The sequence below is a fragment of the Venturia canescens genome, chromosome 1 (genome assembly GCF_019457755.1).
Source record: "Venturia canescens isolate UGA chromosome 1, ASM1945775v1, whole genome shotgun sequence".
Taxonomy (NCBI): domain Eukaryota; kingdom Metazoa; phylum Arthropoda; class Insecta; order Hymenoptera; family Ichneumonidae; genus Venturia; species Venturia canescens.
Window position 1 is genome coordinate 27,872,720 of NC_057421.1, and position 20,449 is coordinate 27,893,168.

At 40.6% G+C, this 20,449-nt stretch overlaps 1 protein-coding gene and 1 long non-coding RNA gene across 2 annotated transcripts; one reads left to right on the forward strand and one right to left on the reverse strand.

Moving 5' to 3' along the window:
* Positions 1-1,096: 1,096 nt before the first annotated feature.
* On the forward strand, positions 1,097-7,355 carry LOC122417037 (uncharacterized). Its single transcript, XM_043430303.1, has 3 exons — positions 1,097-1,557; positions 2,085-2,210; positions 7,218-7,355. Exons 1-3 carry the CDS (start codon positions 1,195-1,197, stop codon positions 7,353-7,355), a joined length of 627 nt encoding a protein of 208 aa, XP_043286238.1. The 5' UTR covers positions 1,097-1,194.
* A 4,953-nt stretch (positions 7,356-12,308) lies between these two features.
* On the reverse strand, positions 12,309-12,845 carry LOC122417281 (uncharacterized). Its single transcript, XR_006262263.1, has 2 exons — positions 12,634-12,845; positions 12,309-12,542 (listed from the first exon to the last, which is right to left on the reverse strand). It is a non-coding gene; the product is annotated as an uncharacterized lncRNA (long non-coding RNA).
* Between the last annotated feature and the right edge of the window lie 7,604 nt (positions 12,846-20,449).

Consider the following 20,449-nt stretch of genomic DNA (forward strand, 5'->3'; position numbering starts at 1 on the left):
CGTCAATGTTACGAAAATTTTGGTTTTGTGGGAATTAGAGACAGAGAGAGCTAGATTTCATCGGGGATCGGAGGGATGATAAATGTAGGCCGTTGAAGAAAGTTGGCGAACAATAGGAGCGAGGCCTCTCAAACACTTTGTAGTTGTGGCGAATTCGACGAGCACCATCAGAGACGATAACTCGCCAGTCCGTTCGACGAGACGAAGAGAATTGTTGGGGAAGTGCAAATGGTGTGGATAAAAAAATGAGAATCGGTTTTGGATTTTCGGGCTGATCGAGGTGGCATTGTCCATGGGAGAAAGTCTCATCGCAAGATTCTCGTGTCAGTTAAAAAAAAGATTTTTAAATTCATTCTCATTTTTTTTGGTCCGACTCGTAAAGAGGGAGAGAGAGAAATAGGAGGTGAAAAATATTCGGCCAAAGATCGAGTACATGACCTCAGCATTATCTGACAGATAAAATAGCTCTCGCGATTACGAGAAGGTTTGCTCGCGAATGTCAGTGGCGTCTTTATCGGCTCGAGATGGAGAATGAGAAACGCGTAAGTGCTTAATATATTTGAACTAAAATGAAAGATCGAATTTACCATGGAAATATCCCGTAGCCATTCACGTGTTATTTTCCCACCGCTCGTAACTTCAAAATCATCTTCTTTACAAACTTCAAGTGCTTGTCGATACCAAAAAACGTGCAAGTACCGTTTGGAATCGAGGTTAACGATATTGTTGACTTCTCAACGTAATAACCAAGAAATAATATTCTCGATACAATTCGACGATGCGACGACGGTGAACAGAGTCAATTAATTTTAAGTTACTACTGAAGAACGCATTTTGCTCTAAAAAAATGTTCTCGCATCCGACTTGGATTGTTCCTCTGCACATTCCTCCGGTTTCTTCGAAACCCAACGAATTAGTGCCAAAAATCGCCACTGCGGTCAATCGAAGCGAGACGCGTCCCAGAAATAAATCCGATTATCCCAGTTTAATATTTTTATCAAATAATGTGAAAGGATTGCTTGCTATTGTAAAAACGTACGTCTGGATATGACGATAAGATGCTTAGCACGATCGTGACAGAAATAAAAATACGATTCGTGGTACCGTCGTATATACAAATAAAGCGCGATACTTCCGACCACCTTTTTCGTAGTTTGGCTCTCCCTGCGTTTCGTGAGTCTAATACGTAAATATATGTCTGCACGTGTGTCCATATACCTATACATGGAAGGAAGGAATCGAGGTTGCAGTATGAAAGCGCAAGCGCCACGAGGTATTCCTTCGAGAGACGAGAGAGAAAGAGAGCTTGAACGAAATCGAGCACGAGTTTTATCGAAATGCAGTGTCGACGGAGTGTTTCCTTCTCAGTGTTGTTCTCAAATAAATCACAATACCGGGACTAGGATAATGAGCAATAACGCTTTAAGGTCATTAGTGAAGCGTGCTTTTTTGGGTATTTTATCATCGACGAGAAAAAACCAAAAAATAGTTTCTCTGCAACGAAAGGACATCACTTTTCGTCCAATCCTTCAATTATTCTCAAGTAAATCGTCTGTCGTGAGTAAAAACGCGCAGGACGCTTGAAAAGAACTTGACCAAACGAAAACACGTTCACGAACAGATTCTCGTGTATGCATGGACGCAAGGAATTTCGTAGGTTCTGGCCCCGCGGCCGACAGTCCGACCACGGGATCCTTTAATCATTAGCTCTCGTTGCACGATTCCAATCATTCGTTCTATGCGCAAACTCGGACTGTAATCGCCTAACTCTTCAAAATCTACAATTGCGAGACTGTTCCGGTGTATTTACGTCGCATATTCCTTCGCATTCTCTAACGATATGTCAAAAAAATCGATATTCGTCCATCGGTGTATCGATGTAAACACTGCCCTCACATCCCTCCTTTTCTTCTCTCGAATACCTTTTTTTTGATGATTTTCTGAAACATATTCTCTCGTTACAAATGTCAGCCGAGCAGCTCCCATGCTCATCCGCAACAAAAGCACTCGAACGAATAAACTCGAATCAATAACATCCCCAACCTTCCAATGGCCTTAAAAATATGTTGTTTTATTATTTTCAGTGGACTACTTTCACCGAAGCATGGACGGCTGGACGGAAACAGATGCTAACCTTGCCAAAGCCTGAGCAATACTGTCACTGTACTCAAGAAGAACGCAAATCTGCCGGCTCTGTCGTCACCGATCAGGTAGTTATCCTCCATTGTAGAGGTCGATATTGCGTAGCGAAAGCTTCCCGCCAATTTCTCATGATCCTCGTATGGCTATCATAACGTCGACTGGTTCGAAGCATTTTGCTTTTTCGTACAAGTGCCGCAGGACGGCAGTGCTTCGCAGTTGACGTTCCTGATCGCCAAATTCCACTATTCATTAATTTACTACCAATTTTCTTGAATATACTATTAATAATTATTGAACGTCGTGTACAATATAGAAGCTTCAACCAGCTCGCGATTCGTCAAAAAATTTTATTCATTTTCGTCTTCTCATAACAAATGGTTACCAGCTCCTTCGAAATAAGTTTTTCCCATATTTTGACGATTGCAGCAGTAAAACGAACTAGCGTACGAATGATTACTTACACTGTTGCAAAATTTAACCCTCAAAGTACAGACACGTGCCTCCAAAGGTTTCAGCGGCCGAACAAGCGCGTGGCATTTTTTGGTACTAACGCAAATCCCCACCAGAGAAAAAAAACAACGGTTCAGTTGAAACAGTGACACTTGATCATTTTAGTCGAAATAAGAAATCGTGAAATGAGCTTAGTAACCGATATCCGTCGGAAATCAAACATTTTTCGTTTAATCATTTTGAATTTGCTGTCAACAATATTGACTGTCCCATTTTAATTTAACATCCGTTCGATCTCATTCGAACTCATCACACTTTTAGTGTAATAAGCGTCAGTGTAATGAGATATGCTTCAATAAAGTAGTTTTTGTACACATATTTCTTTATTCATTGTCATAATTTGAATTTCCTTTCGATCCTTCATTCATCAATAAAATCCTGATTTTTTCAAACTTTATTGATTTTTAACCTAAAAAATTGACAACACTCGTTATGAGCAAGAATTTTTTAATTTTTACTCATTCACTCTCTCACGTTTGTAATTTTTCTTGCGAATGTCTGTGATCAGTTTATAATCGGTTTTTCGAAGCAGATTTTTTTCCTGAGAACCAATATTTCTGGTTGGGCTCCTACGCGTGAATTCGCAGACATGAAGTTTGATAAAAATAGTTTAATCGCACATGTGCGGTTCTCGCGTATCGCGAGTGTGAGACTTTCAAAAACGTCTATATACAATGCTCTTATCTCGTATTTAGTGAAATGGACGAGATTAAGTCTCGTGGTGCCACCTACGATTTTCCTTATGGACCGGTCTAACCGGGGTGTCAAGGAAGGGGTTCACCGACTCTTCATTGTGATTGAAGCACACATGCCCCTGTGAATTTAGTGTATCGCCAAGATCGGCCGTGTGCCGGTACCGTTGAGTTTCTCACGACAGCTTCCTCATTCTCTCATTTCTTAAACTTATATCGAATGTACACATGTACTTAATCGAACGAAAACGTGAAAAAATATGTTCTGGAATATCGTTGGATTTTTCTATCGAGGTGTCGGAAACGTCATGAATAATTGGAGAATAGGAAAGGTATCGCTTGGCCTCTGTTTGCGCCTTCACGAAACACGTTTTTTGCATTGTTCTCCCTCCCTCCCTCTCTTTGTCTCATTCACTCTGTGTTGTCACCGTTTGTATCGCAAGTTTATTCCACTTTCATAAATGCGCGCGTATATCCGACAGTGTCCGATCTTTCTTGCCAAATTTTCACAAAATAACGACCATTTTGACGAAATATCCACGACTTATAGGTTATCGGTGAATTCTCAATTGACGTCGTCAGATAATCCAGCTTATTTTATTCTCGTTTAAAATAATTCACTATATCGGCGATCTCCAATTTTGTTAGATTTTAAGGTTACACCGCTATATTTTTCTAACAATGGACTTCAAATAATGTCCATCACGCATTAATTTCACAGCGATTCGATATTTTTTTGATGTGTACATGCTACTTTCCAAATATCCCTGGTTGTATAACGAATAACCAAGAGCACAGTAAATTTTTTAGTTTCAAAAACTACGTATATAACGTACGTATGAGTAATGGTGCACCCGATAGATCCGTAGGTGTTGATTTTAATTTTTCGCATCTGCAAAGACTCGTTTCAAGAAAGATCTCGAAAGTTCGAAAATCGCGGGTTCAAATAAACGGAAAATAAAATCAATGGGTCCATGGTTTCCGGTGTGTAGTTCGGGAGAGATCGGGTTTCCTCGGGCGCCATGAGCTGTAGCTGAGCCGAGAATACCCGAAGCTGCGCTTTCAACAGCCAATCGCATCGATCCAATGTCCACGTCGTTGTCACACAACAGTGTTTTACGTTCCGGATCCTCGCGCTCTTGGATTTCACACATTTTCACTTATATTTGGGACCAATTGAGTCTATTTTATCGCTGGAACGTGAGTACTCATTTTCGAACATGTTTTCTACGATAAAGCATTATGCAAAAGAGCATTGAATTCAAAAGAACAAACTAAAGCTTCTCCGGGTTTGTTAATCGTCGCGCGTGCGTCTCGACTCGTGAGACAATCTCGTTTCTGAGCTACCTGAGTGGTAGACTCCAAGATGGCTGCTCATTCGTGCGATAGTTTCCTTTTGGCGTGTACGTGACGCTTTCGTGACAGGCTCTGTCGTTACTTGATTCATTCCTTAGTCGGTTCTTCAATTTTCTAATCCGACGTTTAGATTTTTTACGATTCGATCATTGTTGAGAAGGCAACGAGTTTATCAATCCCTTAAGAAGTAAAGAGACGTTTTTTTAACATCGACGAGCTTAACTCGTGGCATGGATTGTTCTCGCTTCAAGGTTGGAAATTGTTACGCTTCGCTTTCGATCGATTTTTTTTATACCACCGTCTTTAAATTGAGACGATACGTTTTTATTGTTCATTGCAAAGCTTTATCTGATTTGCACGCGTTTCATTCATTTCAACACCCATCGTATGGCCATTTATCGTAGATCGTACGCATCCAATTGTGTATATGTATGTGCACACATACATATATACCTATCGTTCGTATTATATCTATATATAAACAGATTCAAGCATATATCACGACACTCACACATCTATGTGTATAAAGATTTTTCGTCGTATTCGCTCCAATTATTTCACGTATTTGGAGATATGAGACTAGAGTGTGCGTTACTCTTCGATCATTATTATTCCAAAGTGCATCAAAATAGCTTAATTCACCTCTTTTAGCATTAAACTTTCGTCTAGCGTATTCAATTTTTCTTTATCTCGTCCGAACGATTTTCGATGTAAAACGACATATTTTTAGATAGCATTTTTCTACATTTGTCTACATAATTTTCCGCAAACAATTTAACGTTTGCGACGAAAAAGAAAAAGACATGAAATAGTGTAGAAAAAAGAAGACAGTTGGTCAATGAGAATGAGAAAAAATAAAAAGAAGCTCAAATTCGCGTTTTCTTAGAAAAACCAATAGAGAGAAAAAACATGAGGCACAATTTTGCAGAAAACTTAAAAGGCAGATGTCATCTTCATTGTCACAAAACCGCGTCATCATACCTCAAGCATCTTCCTCGCGCTCTTGGATATCGTCAGTCTTCGATTACATTTGGGAGCAAGTGAGCCTCTTTCGAACCTCCAAAGTAAGTACAGGCCATATCTTCGAGCAGCGAGTACAACATTGCCCGTCTAAGGAATTTGAAAAGCCGGAATTTTTGTTGTCGAGAAGTTGACAGATGTCAAGGGCTGCGAATTAGGAAAGTGAATTATACCGAATCATTTTCAGGACACAATGATACTTTTTTGACATATTGTCTGAACTTTTAGTGTAGCGTTCCACTGAAAAAATGAGTCTGAAATTTTTTTCGCCCATCTTTAGAAACCTCACAAAATTAACAGTAACGCTCTTATAATTTTGAAAGTTGTGGGCATTCTGCAAGTTGCCGATATTAAAAGATTAGGCAAATTAACGATAGCTGATCACTCTTTTATTGCAAATCTGCTTGTTTTTCAAAGCCCCCAAATACAAGCCAAAGAAATCGGTTGAATTTTCATAGGGGAGGAGAACGCACACAAAAAATTCAACAATATTTCTTTTTTTTATTTTATTGCGTCCTCATACTGAAAACTATACCAACTGAGTGGGTTATCGCTCAGTTAAAGAAAATTGCAAGAGCAAATTGTTTCAGTTAGGAGAAGAAAAGTGAAGTGTGCACAAATGGTTCATGGATTCGAGAATCATTTTTGTGCATTATGTAGGATTAGGATCGACGACATTCCCCCTGGAAGAGTGAAATCTCTGCTTCTACTGAGTTTTCTTTTTTGTGCTAAAGGCTTTTGTGAACGTCTAAGAATCTGTCATGTTTTATCACAGAGTGAGCCATCTGTTATGCCATAACGCATTGATCATGTAAAGGAATGACTTTTGCTTAGTGCTGTGCTCAAGTAATATAACGAGCGATACAGAAGAACTAAAGGTTCTGCAGAACTATTGCAAAATGCACCGTAGTTTACATGGAATGTTGCAAACTAATTTATGTTTCATTCCCATTAATACCAGTTGAAGAAAATAGTTTTAATTCAACCATTCATCAGCGGTGATTACTATTTGACTCGATCATGCTTCGTTCATTTTGCTTTTTGTTACTTTAGCAAATATATGTTGGTTAACACAGTAAAGAAACAAATAATCGATCGTTGACTGTACTTTCGAGTTTGGTCTGAAACAGCAGAAAAATTGGAATTTACTAAAATCATTAAAATCAATACACACTGAAAAATAACAACTAAGAACCAAAAAAAGCTCAAAGTACCCAAAAGTCTTTAAGTTTACTATGGGTTCAAAGCCACCTAAATTTCACGAAATCAGTTGAACGTTCGAAACGTAAATTCACTCATTTTCACTTGTCCTCCGTCGTTATTAAGAAACTGCACTTCGTCACGTTCATTTTCACTATAACGTGCCGCCAAATATCGATTCGATATAAATGCTTTTATTTTTATTAATTGTCTTCCGGTTAAATATTCAAACTGACAACATTCCAAATTCTTCATCAGCATTTACATTTCCTACGTGGGGTTGTTTTTTGTTTTCAGATGCCGCGAACACGGAGGCGTCATCGCTCCCGCAGCCATTCTCGTACGCGTTCCCACTCTGCTGGCTCGCCGCAATACGATCACAAGCGTAGACGCATCGACTATGAAAGCCCACAAACCAAAGGCACTTACAGGTAATTATCTGAGCTTTTTCCCGTTATTTGCACTGTCAGTGAAAAGTTTTTTCGTCTATCCTGTCGAATTGCTCAAATTCCAAAATCCTCATTTAGCGAATTGCATTTTCATGTCTAAAGAGACCACAGAATGCGATCCAAGTCACGCTAATTTATTTAAGCAAATTCACGCGAATCTAATGGAAATAAAAAATCCTAATTTTGAGTCGAAATTTGGAAATATGCTAGCGTCCATCTATTCCCGGAATTATTATAGGATCTACCGTCCACTTGTCGAGAAAACAATTAACGAAAATCACATTTTTTGAACGACGCTGAAGTTTCCAACGTTGGAGTCCAACGAAATGAATGAAAATAAAATGATTTATCCATCAGCTTTTTATTTCACGAATCATAATTGTGTAGATTGAAAAAATACAAAGTACAAATTCGACTGGAAATAAATTGGAGAATTACTGGAATTATTGGACAGTTTTTTAGATCATTTCGTTGGACTCCAACGTTGGAAACTTCAGCATCGTATTTTTTGAAGGGTTTTACACAGGCTCTCTTATGGCAGGCAGATTTCCTGTGCAACGATTTGGATTTAGTGAAATAGGATCCTCCCAACTTTAAAGAGCCAAAAACGAGAATAAGAAAATATAATGTTTTTAGATATCAGTGGTGGCTTGAGAAACCCTTGTTATCAGTGAAAATGACTTGGGAATGGAAAAAGAAAAACACTTATTCGAGGTTAACGAGTAATACCGACATAAACGGTGGAAGGTTTGACAACACCATGAGCCAGCTGGTTTAAAGTAGAGATATGCATACGCATATAAATAGAAAATGGCTGTTGTCACATTTTCCTTGACGATTTTACTAGGAAAGTATTTTAACCGCTATCATAACATTAAAAATTGATCAATCTCAGCAAATAAATGACACGTAATTTAAATAATTGCGAGAATAGATTTCAATCGTTTCTTTGATCATGAAAAGAGCAAAAAAGTTCAGTTGCTTTTCGAATCACAAGTAACGTATGGTCTTCCTTAACTGGCTGAAAAAGTATAAAGCAATCGAAGGAAAATGATTTTTGTTTAGAAACTTACATTTCGGGAATAATTCGTTTAAATTCGAACACGAAGATTGTAAATGTTTCTCAAAACGTATGTTTCAAATTACTAATTTTTCAACCTTTCAGTCGTGTATGTAAAAAATCGCGATGCTGATCTCCATTGGTTCTAAATCCTCGAAAGTTTCTCGTCTCTCGAAACGGAAGCACTCGATCACACTTTTTTCTTCACGTCCTCGACACTTACGATCGTGATAAAATAATATTTAAGAAGAATGAAAAAAAAAAACAGCAATATCTCAAGACGTCCAATGGCATTGTCGGTATAGGCCAATGCCACGAACGATCCCTTCCATGGACCATGGAGCGATACGAGTATAGTAATCCTGTGGAAAAACTTGATGACTGTCAGTCGTGGTCCGAGCGCTCGAGCTCGTGCAGCTCTCGCGGGACTTTGAACGATCGTTATTGCTTTAAATAAGAGTAGTAACTTCCTCGATCACCGAAGTATAAAGATATTTTTTTAAAAAAAAGGAGATTTTGGCGAAAAATTCGTTTCTGTAAACGGTCATTGATTTTGTCATTTGAGTGTGACAGACGAGGCTAGTGAAGATAAATCGTACAGCGATTCTTACACGAGTGCGCGGTTCGCGAATCGCCACAAAGATTTTGAAAGAAGGAAAAACAACAAAAATTCCCTGATAGTAGATTATTCAAAGTTCAATAATATTTCATTTGATTCGAAGGTGCAGCAATTGAATAGAGTCGTGGAATTTTCAATCGGCAGTTGAACGATAGAAAAGAAAGAGCCAACGTTTCGTAAACGATTTCCCGTAGTCGTTTACAGAGGGCGGCGAAACATGTCTTGCCTTGACAAACGCTGTGCAATCCTTCCGTCCCACGCGTTATAAACGCCGAGAGATTCGTGGTCGTCCTTTCTGATGGAGCAATTCGACGATCAAGTCCAATCGGAAGAGTGTAATTCTAGCGCTCCACGCCGCTGTTGCTCTTCCAACTGTGCGTCCACGAAAATCGTCGTTGTTTAATGATCTCGTCCCCCACGCGTATCCACATTTTTCGTGCAATGCAGTCATGCAAAAAGAATCCGTTGCAATTGCCCTCTTGTGTTCAGAATCGCACGCGAATTAAATCGCTAACGAAACTCGAGTGCAACGCGGAAGAATCTCGCATCGATCGCTCATTCGCGAGAGAGGGAGCTAGAGAGAGAGAGAGGCGGTCACTCGATATCGCCCTAAAAGGCCAGAAGCGATTCCATCCATAATTAAATGCGTCCGGATTAAAATGAAAATAAAAAATGAGCAAAATAAACCTTCAATGCGATTATGGTAGCGATTGATCCTCGAGGCTTCTCTTTCACGCCCATAAATCGCCATCGAGCATTGAATGCACGATATTTATCTCGCTCTTTCGCTCTCGCTCGTGTTCTTTTCTCAGACTTGCAATAAACGATTGCCAATTGACATTGTCGTTTAAAAAGAATTGTTCGGAGCAAGATAAAAAAACACAGCGAACGCTCGAACTTGAAAACTTTGCCGATTCGGTATGCCGGAAGTGAACGAGCTTGGCACGAAATTGATCGCAGGACACGGATCGAAGGTTGAGTTTTATCCGGGTGGTCTCTTCGGATGAATTATAAGAGCTCAACTATTTTGAGCCTTATATAGTTTGCGTTTCAGTTCACCCAAAATCACGTATGAAAAAATATTCGAATCAATTCTTACAGTTGGAAAAAGTGAAATACGATAAGAATGGAAACAAAGAGCCTCGATTTCTGCGTTTTGTAGTTTTTTTAATGAAGAGCAGTGACTCGTTGCACGACGCTGAAGTTTACGACGCTTTGGAGTCCAACGGAATGATGTAAAAAGACTCGAATAATTCCAGTAATTCTCCAATCTTGGTCCCTGCTGAATTTCCAGTTCGGAGTTTTTCAACCTACCCCAACGATTCGTGAAATAAATAATTGGTGAATTACAAATCTTTTTTTCGTTCGTTTCGTTGGACTCCAACGTTGCAAACTCCAGCGTCGTCTCGTTGCGCACTTTTTTCAATAACTTATCAAGTTTCCCATCAATTTCGTTCACTAAATATATTTTCCGATAAAATCGAGAGTAGCTTCGAAAACCCTTCAACGAGATATTCATCTTGAACATCATTTCAATCGACCCTAAAAAATCGTATTTTTAACAAATATATTCGTTAATTCGTGTTGTCATCACTGCTCCCTCGTTTTTTCTCTCCAAAACATGTGTGCGGACATTATTCTCTCGACTTGTGTTGTCTCGACCACTTGTCACGACACAACGTCGAGTATTGTCTGTCGTATGATTGAACGTCTCACAAAGAGAGTCTCTGGCACACAAATCCTGTAACAACCATTTCAAACTTCTCAAGCTGGTCTCTAAAGTTCCATTTGCGTTTCGAAATAGAGAGTCTATAATTAGAAATCAGCGTCGCCTGAGCAGGCTACACACGACGACGCGTGGATTTGCCATAATGCAGTCTAGCAAGGAGAAAATCAATGAAATAAATCGCATATTTGATTGGTGTGCGAGGATGATTAATCACCGACGGACCAGCAAAACTTTTCATCCCGAAGCGAATCTTCGAGTTGACATTTTTCTTTGACGTCTCTCGGGTGTTAGAATCTGGGTATGTGGGACTCGTAATTGCAACCGGATACTCATGTGGGGGCTCCTATCACCGTGGAAGGTTCGACGTAGAAAGAAATCTCTCACGAACGAGATTTATAAATGCTGCAAATGAAAAAAAAAAAAAAAACTCACGACGATGTACCGAACAAGGGTCGTCGCAGATCTCGAATGAAAAACCTGCTCAAAGAGAGAATATCTTCGTTGCAAATCCAGAAATATGATGAAGAGGGAGAAATGCAGTGCAAACTCGTTGACTACGTGATCGAACCGGGCTCGGGAGAAAGATACTCGAGAAAAAATAACGGAGGCAGTAGATCGTGTTTGATGAAAAAAATCGTAAACAGAATGTTGGTGAAAAAAAATACGCATCGTAGGGGCAAGAAAACGAAAAGCTTAAGATGAGGCTGATTCATCGGAGGAGACGTGCAAGCCTTGGATCGCGCATGCATCTGATTTCGATGTCTATTATGATTTTCGTTTTATCGATCGATTTATTCGTTTTCCTTTCGACTGTACGTCACGTAGCCAGGTGCTGAATTGTGGAATGAATCATAGTCGATTTTTATCACGAAACAAAGTGAAAAATTCTTGGATTGTTTATTTTTTATGTTTTTTGCTTCAATTTTGAGAATTTTTTCATTGCGTGTGTACAGGACGAAAGCGAACGGAGAGAAAACTTGGTTCAAGATGAAACTTTGTCAGTAATGAAAGGCCAATGGGTCACCGAAGCGTCGTGTGCATATATCGATGGAGGGAAAGCGCTTAGATCATAATTTCTCCATCAACTCTAAGACGACCCCGCTGCACCTTGCGCACTTTCCTATTTTACAAACGTAGTGCGATTCGCGATTCGTTCAAAATGTATCCTCCATGAGAGTCGTTATTTCACGCTAGAAAGCATCGCCCTACGTTAGATCGCATTGTGTTTTCCCCTTCGTTTGTGACGAAAAGAAAGGGAAATAAGCCGCGTCGCGGGTCCTGCATCGTTTAGCACCGATCGCCTTCCCGATATCGGGAAAGCTGTATCCGTAACTTTAAACGCTCTCGTAATAATTAGCTCTTTCATGATATCTCATAATTATAGTCTCTGTCATTAGACGCTTATCGCTATACTTTAACGGAGAAAAACCATGGCGCACTTCGCTTAGTTTGAAAAACAAAATATTTTTCAACGCACATATTTGAATGAAAAGGTAGCACGATCGACGGGAATAATAAAATGCCGGTGCTCTACGTTGCTCTCGCATCTTGGATGCCAAGGTAAAGTATTATTGAAACATTTATTTTTGAATCAGCTTCGCTGCTTCCATCGAGAATATTTATTTTCACGTACATCAAATTCAATCGCAGGGTAAAATTTCGAAGACATTTTGTTTGAAATTATTTCACGTTTTCTCAGTAATCGCGCATCAATAATTGACTCGTATTCACTATCGTTTAACGCCCATTTCCGTTGTTCAAATACCTGGAAAAGCGTGGCTCATTCTTTTCGCTTATTTCACAAGAAACTTTTCTCATCAACGACGAAACGACTCGATGATAAAAATACTACTTACTCCGGTTATACGAGCGTATAACTAAGAAGAAAAATGTAGCGAAAGTGATCCAATTTTGTGCTCGCAAACATCAATAAAGCTGCTTGTCGTATGAATCGTAACTCGAAGATTGGCCAAGGGGGAAAATTGATCAGCGAATTTTATCTGCATCAGTCGCAGACCCGTGTTACTTCCTCGCTGCGCACAAACTCATGACCCATTTAGAAACGTGTATCGTCGTTCTTTCGGTGGTAGGTCTATTCTCAATTCTCATCGGAGGTTCCCAAGGCCCTTGGACTCGATCCAACCGGTAAACCGAGGGGAAATAAAAAAAGAGGAGAGGGTAACCGAGTGAAAGATCCGCTTCTGCCGCCTGCGTTGAGCAAGGAGGAAACGCGTTATTTTTCTCCTTTCTCTCCTCTTTATTCTCATCGACACCGGTTAGCGGATCCCTTCGCGGAGCCATTCTTCCTCGTTTCCTCGTGCGATTTCTCGCGAGCGGATCCTTCTCGAACGACCACTTCCTCTGCTCCACGAATTTGCATCGTTTTCAATTTCCTCTCTTTCTCTCTTTTCGTTGTTTTCCAATCCTTCGATTGTACCATTCATTCCATCAACCTCAACGCGAGCTGCGTATCGGCGTAGTCGATTTCTCCCTTGTTTTTTTTTTTTTTTTTTTTCCAATCCAATTCGCTTTTTTCTTCCATTTTTCTTATGAGAGCTAATTCTTCCTCGTTATTTCAAGTGGGCTAGTGACGTCGCTCAACGCGATTGGCGAAAGGCCGAATCATCAGCTTTCGAGAACCCTTCCCCTCCCTTTCGGTATACCCTCGATCCATTCATATCCTGAGATTTACGTCCGGTGTCTCGGGACTCGATATTCTCCTCAGATCCGCCAGTTCGAAGCCTCGAAATAATATTCACCTTGGTATGGAGTACGTTTCATAAATTTCACTAAATATTTTATCTCGTGGTAAAATCGACAAAAAATAATTCTTATTAGTTGCAAACTTTGGTATTTGAAAACCGAAGGTTATAACGAGTTCGCCAGGGTAGAAATTTGTCCGCTGCTAGCAACAGAGTTCATCGCGTTTAGAAATGAGCTAACGATCGGAGCTTCGTTCCGAGGAACCAATCAACAGCTCGACAAGCATATCGAACAACAATAACGATTTCAAAATCAAATGCTTCTCTTCGTGCTCCCAAAACTCCATTTTTTTGGTATCGAAATGCACAGAGACATTCATAAATGAAAATGTTCGATGAGAATGAGCCTTAAATAAGTGCGTGGCGTCATGAGTCGAGAAATAATCTGCGAATTGTAAGTTGTCTTTCGCCTCGATTGTGTTCCAGTGGTGAGAGGGTACTAAGGTCGCGTCAACACGAACGCGGCACGAGTCAAGAGCGTCGTTACAAACGAAGCCATCGTCGTTCACCAAGCAGCGGGCGTCAACATTCTCACGTTCATGGACATCGCGACAGAGATCGCGATCGCGATCGTCCTCACGTGGCTCATCCGACTTCGTCGAGACGAACACGAGGTCATCGCCACCATGCGTCGTCATCACCGAGTCAGGAAGCCTCCAGACATCGTCATAGATCACCCTCTTCAAGAAGTCAGGTCAGTACTTAAATTTGAATATTTTTTTTCGTCTCTTCAGCTCTCTCTTTCGGTTACACTTAGCCTTTCTATTCAATACTCCACAACCAAAAAACTTCCCACGATTCTACCACATCAATGAAAAAAGTAAATATGGACACACGTGCAGGTTGAATTTTTGTTCGTATCGAGTATTGTTCCTGTCAAAGTTTTTCGAAGAATTATTTTATATTTTTTGCCAAATTCAATCATTATTTCCTGCTCGGCTTAACTCGTTTTTCTTTTTTCTCTTTTATAGTCATGCGATCGTCGATACATTTTAACGGGAAAGAAAAATCCTATCTCTGTTCCTCGGTTGATGAAACAGAGTGATGAAATTACATTTTTTCCTTACATTGCTATTGTGGAAATGATCCGAATATGATTTGCGAAATTTTTCGATCGCGCTATTCTCTCGAATCACGGTTCACAGCAAAATCCCGTCGTCGTTCCCCATCTTTTGCCTGGCAGGCACACACACACTCGTATGGTTTTTAAATGCGCGAATTCCTAGTTTTTTATACTTTTGCTCAATTTCCTGAAAAAGAGAGGAAACTGATTCGACATGATCGTTTCGAAGGTCCACAAATCCATTGGATTCCAAGTTTTTTTTCTTATGTTCGAAATATTATGTTGTAAAGAATCACATTTTGATATTTCCGGTATCTATTTTCGTTCGACCGTAACGGTTCTTTGTTTCCAATGTTCGTTGTTGGCAACGTCACAGGGAATCATAAAAGAAAGCGTTCTTGGCGAATGATGAATTCAATTTGGAAGAATGATTCGAGTCGACGGTTTGGAATAAAGTTTTTGTTGTAAAAAAAATTTTATTCCACTTTTTGCGTCACGAAAAATGTACTCGAAGCGATCCTAAAAGTTTGTTTTAACGTGGTTGGATCTGTGGAAAACTGTTCGATCAAAGTTTCGTTGCCTCATTCGATAATTTCCATCTACTTTCCCTGGCGTCAGAAATTTCAGTGGATTTCTGCACTGTTTTATTGCCACAGATGTAAAACCGATTTTCAGTTCGTTCGCATAGAAAATGCTTTGAAAAACATTTGATTCTCCGACCCGAGATGAAAAATCTTTCGGAAAAAGCTTCTCCTTCGAAGGGTCGAACGGCAAGAAAAATAAGAGGAAGAGAAAGAGAGTGGCCGTGTGAGAGTTCTCGTTGCTCAGTTTGCGCGACGCGGATACCGATGATTCTTCTTTCTTCCACCGTCGTTGGCTATTTTCGTACGTCGACTATTTTCGTTGGTGTGGGACCCCCGTAAGTCACGAGGTCTGTGAAAGCCTGCTGGTTTTCAGTGCGAGCTTGGGAGCCGAATCGCCAGTTCAACTTTAATACCGAGTTTGCAACCGGAAATTCATCGACGAATTGCAACGAAAGAAAGGAAGAAAGAGCGAGCGAGCGAGCGAGAAGGAGCGAACGCTAAGAAAAAAAGGCAACTTGGTTCCATTATTCACAGGCTCATCGTCGTACAAATGTGTGCTCCGAAAGTTTCGAGAAGAAAGAAGAAAAAGACGCGACAGAGACACACGTCTTCGATATCGGGGTTATCATCGAGCTCGACAACCGGACAAATACGCCGAGAGAAAAAGCGATCTTAGGATCGAAAAGTTCCGAGGTTTTTCAGCGTGTTTTCTTCGAACAATTCAACGACTTTTAAAAAATGAACAAACCGTCGAACCGATTTTCGGGCGATTCTCTTTGCTCTCAGAGAATTCGAAAATTCGTCTCGCCCCAATTAGAATGAACGGGATACTGTGATTGCAAAGTTGTTTCAAAACAATTTTCCGATTCGATTATTGTTCCCTCTGAAAGTTTTCATTATCGGTGAGCAATGGCGCGACGAGATATTGGACAGACCACGACAAACGGAAAGCTTCCTCGCCAGGAAGACTTTAATACGTTTTACGGACAGTTTTGGGAAAATTGGCTAGAGAAACTCGACGTTACGCCCGATTCCGTGAGAGGCCAGTCCGAGGTAGAGGAAATCATCGTTAACGATGATAAGCGCGTGTCTCTTCGTGTCTCGTGCAAAAACGACGATCGCGATAATTCCACGTCCCATCTTGCCTTCACAAAGGTGAAGTGTGTCAATCGTGCCATTTTTTTCTAACCTCAACGCTTTCATTGGACCCTAACGCATTGACAAAAATATTTTTAGTGTCAGAAGATCGTGATGTTTGTTGTTTTTTCAACGCTACACGTTTTTTTTTTAAGGTTTTGCTGGACGTTTGATAACCGTGTTCACTGGTGCCTGTGATTTCGAGCATCTCTCGTTATAACTCCTGTCTTCACCGTGTCTGTGTGGAAAAGCGCGAAATTTACAAAAACGATTGACTCACGTTCTCGTTCGAGCGTATGAAACGACAACTCGAAACCTCTTCAATTTATTTCCGTTTCTCCGCAGTCCCGCGTATAATGCACTTCGAGAAGTCTTACGCAAACACTTGTAGGTGTACGGAAAATGAGGACGACGCAGTTATGGGGCTAGTGACGATCCTGTAGGCAGTGAAATATTTCGTGACAACCATTTTTCATTACTGCATTTTGCATTTTTTCATTTGGCCATTTCTCGAATAACTACTTCAATCAATAGTTTGATATAGCGTCGACGACACGTGAATATCGATGACGAACAATTGAAAGTAAAAAAAATTGCACTCTTTCAAAAAAATTGGCATTTTATTTTGGAAAGAAAGCGACGATGCTGTGGCAACGATAATAGAAGCCACGATCGGTACGGAATTCGAGTAATTTCTATAAAAAAGAAGTAAGACGAAAAGTCCAATAAGCGTGGAAGTAAACAGGCGTCATAATGATGGCTCAGATGCGTCATCGATTCTGTCTAGATCAATTTCGTTCAATTTTGCTTCGTAAAACCAACAAAAATAGATCTCAGTCGGATTTAACAAAATGTCGTTGATCTTTGTTCGAACAGATAGCTAAAAATATTCGTTCCTCTTTTACCAACACGTTGCAAGTCCAGCTATTTGGTTCATCAAAAGATTTCATTTGATTCGCCAATGCCGGGACGATTTTAGTCGTTTCGCGCGGTAAAAACGAAATTTTTTTTATTATTTTGGCACTCCGGGAAAAAGCGGACGAGGAAAACAAGCAAGGCGATTTTATTGGACGATCGTTATCACCTTCGACTGTTAGATCGATAGCCCAATTTCCTCGTTGCCGTGCTCGTCGCGTATGCACCGCAACGGGACAACGACCAATGTTCAAGCTCGCGAATACGGTGTCCGCGTTACGTTTATATTTGGCTGGGGCACCAACGTTCTCCAACATTGAGAGCTCCAACCTACACTCTGTTTTTTTTATATCTCTGTCGTTGTCACCGAGTCGCATCAAGAGACGTCGAACTTTGTCAAGCTCGAAAAACAATCGCGCCGATACACTCTCGCTCCGTTATTTGTTTATAGCTCAACTAATGACCCGACCTTACTCAATGTCTCGTTCGCGAATGAGATCCGCTGTGACGAAACGAGAACGCGACTCTGTTCGAACGCGGAGGATCGACACTAAAATGACGTCATTTCGATGTTAGTCGTCCATTTACATATTATGAGAATCGAGCAGATTTTTTCTTCCTTTTTTATACATCGAAAATCGGAAAATCTATGAACTCGCGTTGACGTTCACAACGACTTCATTTTCGCTCCAAGCTAATAGAAACATTTGAAAACGACTTTGTTCTTCTTCCAATATCGTTCGTCAACTAGAAACGAAAAAATGAGACCACTCGAATCGAATGCTCTGAATAAACCTATAAATTTATATGTACGCGAAGACCGAACGTGGGTGAAGCGAACAGATCGAAGTAATAATGTCTCACTATCAGTTTTTGCGGGGATCTAAATATAAAAAAAAAAAAAAAAAAAACGAAACTCTTGTAATCGCAATCATATTCAAGGCTGAGACGAAGCAAATACGAGAATGATTAATGACACGTAACCGTGGAGGGTGAGGGGGATGGATAACGTCGACGCAGAGGGAATCTTTCGAGAAAAACATCGAAAGCACAATGAGAGAGCAGTTAAGACGCGAACTTTGCGAAACATCGGGCGTCAATGAAAAATTCATTTTACGTTCCGGACATTGACTTTGAATCGCGAGAAATATATCAACGATCTCCAACTCTCTAAAAATTCGGGGATTTCGCGCCATGTTCGCTGTCACTCTGGATATGAAATCTCACGTCACACGCGCCATGAAACTTGGATTTTGCTTCCCCATCGAATTCAAACGTGTTCTCGAGTTTAAGGAAACAACGGTGAGTCCATTTTCCCACAAAAAGGCCTCCAACAAAATTGAACACTCGGTTCTGTGTAAAACCCAGAAAAAATGTTGAAAAAAATAAAAATCTCGATTGTAGAATAGAAAAATTGGGAATCACATGGATTTGTCAGGTTAGAACAGGCTCGTTGAATTTTCTTCGCGGTTTAGCCGCGAACTACCTCTCACAGCTGACTCATTTAACAAGTATTTTTGGTATTTGAGAGAAAAGCTGCCAGCATCGCGTCGAACAAATTTAGGAAATGTCATCAATAATCTCGTTGTTGAAGAATCAACGAAGAAAAAGCCCAAAGCCGTCGTGAATTGGAAAAAAATTGAACTAATAAACTGAAGAAATGATAGAGGAGTGCAAAAAACAGGGACATTCGAACTTTGGCTCGAATTTTGGCAGCAGGAATAACCGAGGAAAATGAAGATGAAAAGGAGATAAAAATTGGATGGGGCGAATGCAGCGAAGAGGTGCAATGACACTTGTCGGAAGAACGCAGTAACGAAGAGCCTGCAACGCGATGCGGATAAACACGGATTGCCAGAGAATACGAAACGTGATAAGCCCACGTGCTGTCGAAGCACATTTTTACAAACGCATGAGGTACGAGAGGAGGTTGAACGTTCTTTCGACGCCCAGAAATCGTGATCCACGTGAAATAATATCGAATTTGAGGAGAAAAAAGTGGCTCGTCATTGAAAATCTTCTTACAAATGGAAAACAATCGAAAAGCTGATGAAAGAGCCTTCCACTTGTCCGACGACCTTGAATATAACCCCTACGAGCTTTATTAATAGTATCACGAGTCTGCGAATCCGCCTACAGTTTTCTCACAGGTATACCATCCACTCTGTGGTCTCGTCGTCGAGTTTTGTTTTATTCAAGTTCTTAGTAATCATCGTAAAGCCTCTTATGTTTTCGGCGTGGAATCATGAAAAAGAGCTTCGAAAAAACAAGTCTGAAAGATCCGATGAACAGAACATTCGAAAAACGAGGTTTCCTTTCTCACGAGTGGCTTTTTGTCAAGTTTGTGACCCATCGATTCGTTCAGCATCGAAGTAAAACTCGGGGATTTTCCGCTCCGATAATCCATCAAAATTCGACAATTCGAATTCTCCATGTGAATGATGAATTCTCTTTCGTATCGAGATGAGTTTCTATCGAAAATAAACCTAACAATGTTTCAACCTCCCACCACAATCGGCGGAGGTCTGCCTGCCAGAAATTCCGCAACGTCAATAAACAAAGGTAAACAAATGCTTCGTGCATTTATCTTTGATTGTTATGGTGAAAATGCAGAACTCTTAGGAATATACAAACTTTCGTAACTGCTCTCGTGCTCTTTCTATACTTCGAAGATTGATTTTTAAACACGCGGGTTGATCTTTTTTTTGTATTCATCTTTTTCGCCGATACTTACCGAGTGGTGTCTCGGGATGAATTTTTTTTTTACGTAATCATTCTTAACGGCCTTCCATCGTCTATTTTTCCTCACTCTCGGATCGGTCATCCTCGCGTTCCGCTGTGCCGGGGAGAGCACGCGCGCGCGATTAGCTTTTCTCGTTATGTCTCTCCTTTCCTCGGGAGATGTTCTCTCTCGCTCTTGAGCTTCGCAAGAGGACGCATTATTCGTTGGAAGCGAGCTCACGACGCCGCTGCTCGACCGGTATTTTTAGTACGACAGTATTTGGCGGGGCGAACGCTTTTGCCCCGTCTTCGTCTTCTTCGTCGCCGTCGTCGTCGTCTTCGTCGTCTTGGTCCTCTTGGCGGATCCGCGAGTCGAGCACCAACGCGCGAACCATCATATAGATATTTTTTTTTCGTCATTTCCCTCCCCCTCCTCCTCCTTCTCTTCTTCCTCCTTTTACCTTCGAAGTCGAACCTCTCTTCATCGTTC

Excerpts from the sequence above, each read along its gene's own strand:
- LOC122417037 (XM_043430303.1), top strand. The coding sequence starts at position 1,195 with ATGTCTGCACGTGTGTCCATATACCTATACATGGAAGGAAGGAATCGA. Across the intron at positions 1,558-2,084 it reads TCTCAAGTAAATCGTCTGTC|TGGACTACTTTCACCGAAGC; the intron begins GTGAGTAAAAAC and ends TATTATTTTCAG. Across the intron at positions 2,211-7,217 it reads GCTCTGTCGTCACCGATCAG|ATGCCGCGAACACGGAGGCG; the intron begins GTAGTTATCCTC and ends TTTTGTTTTCAG.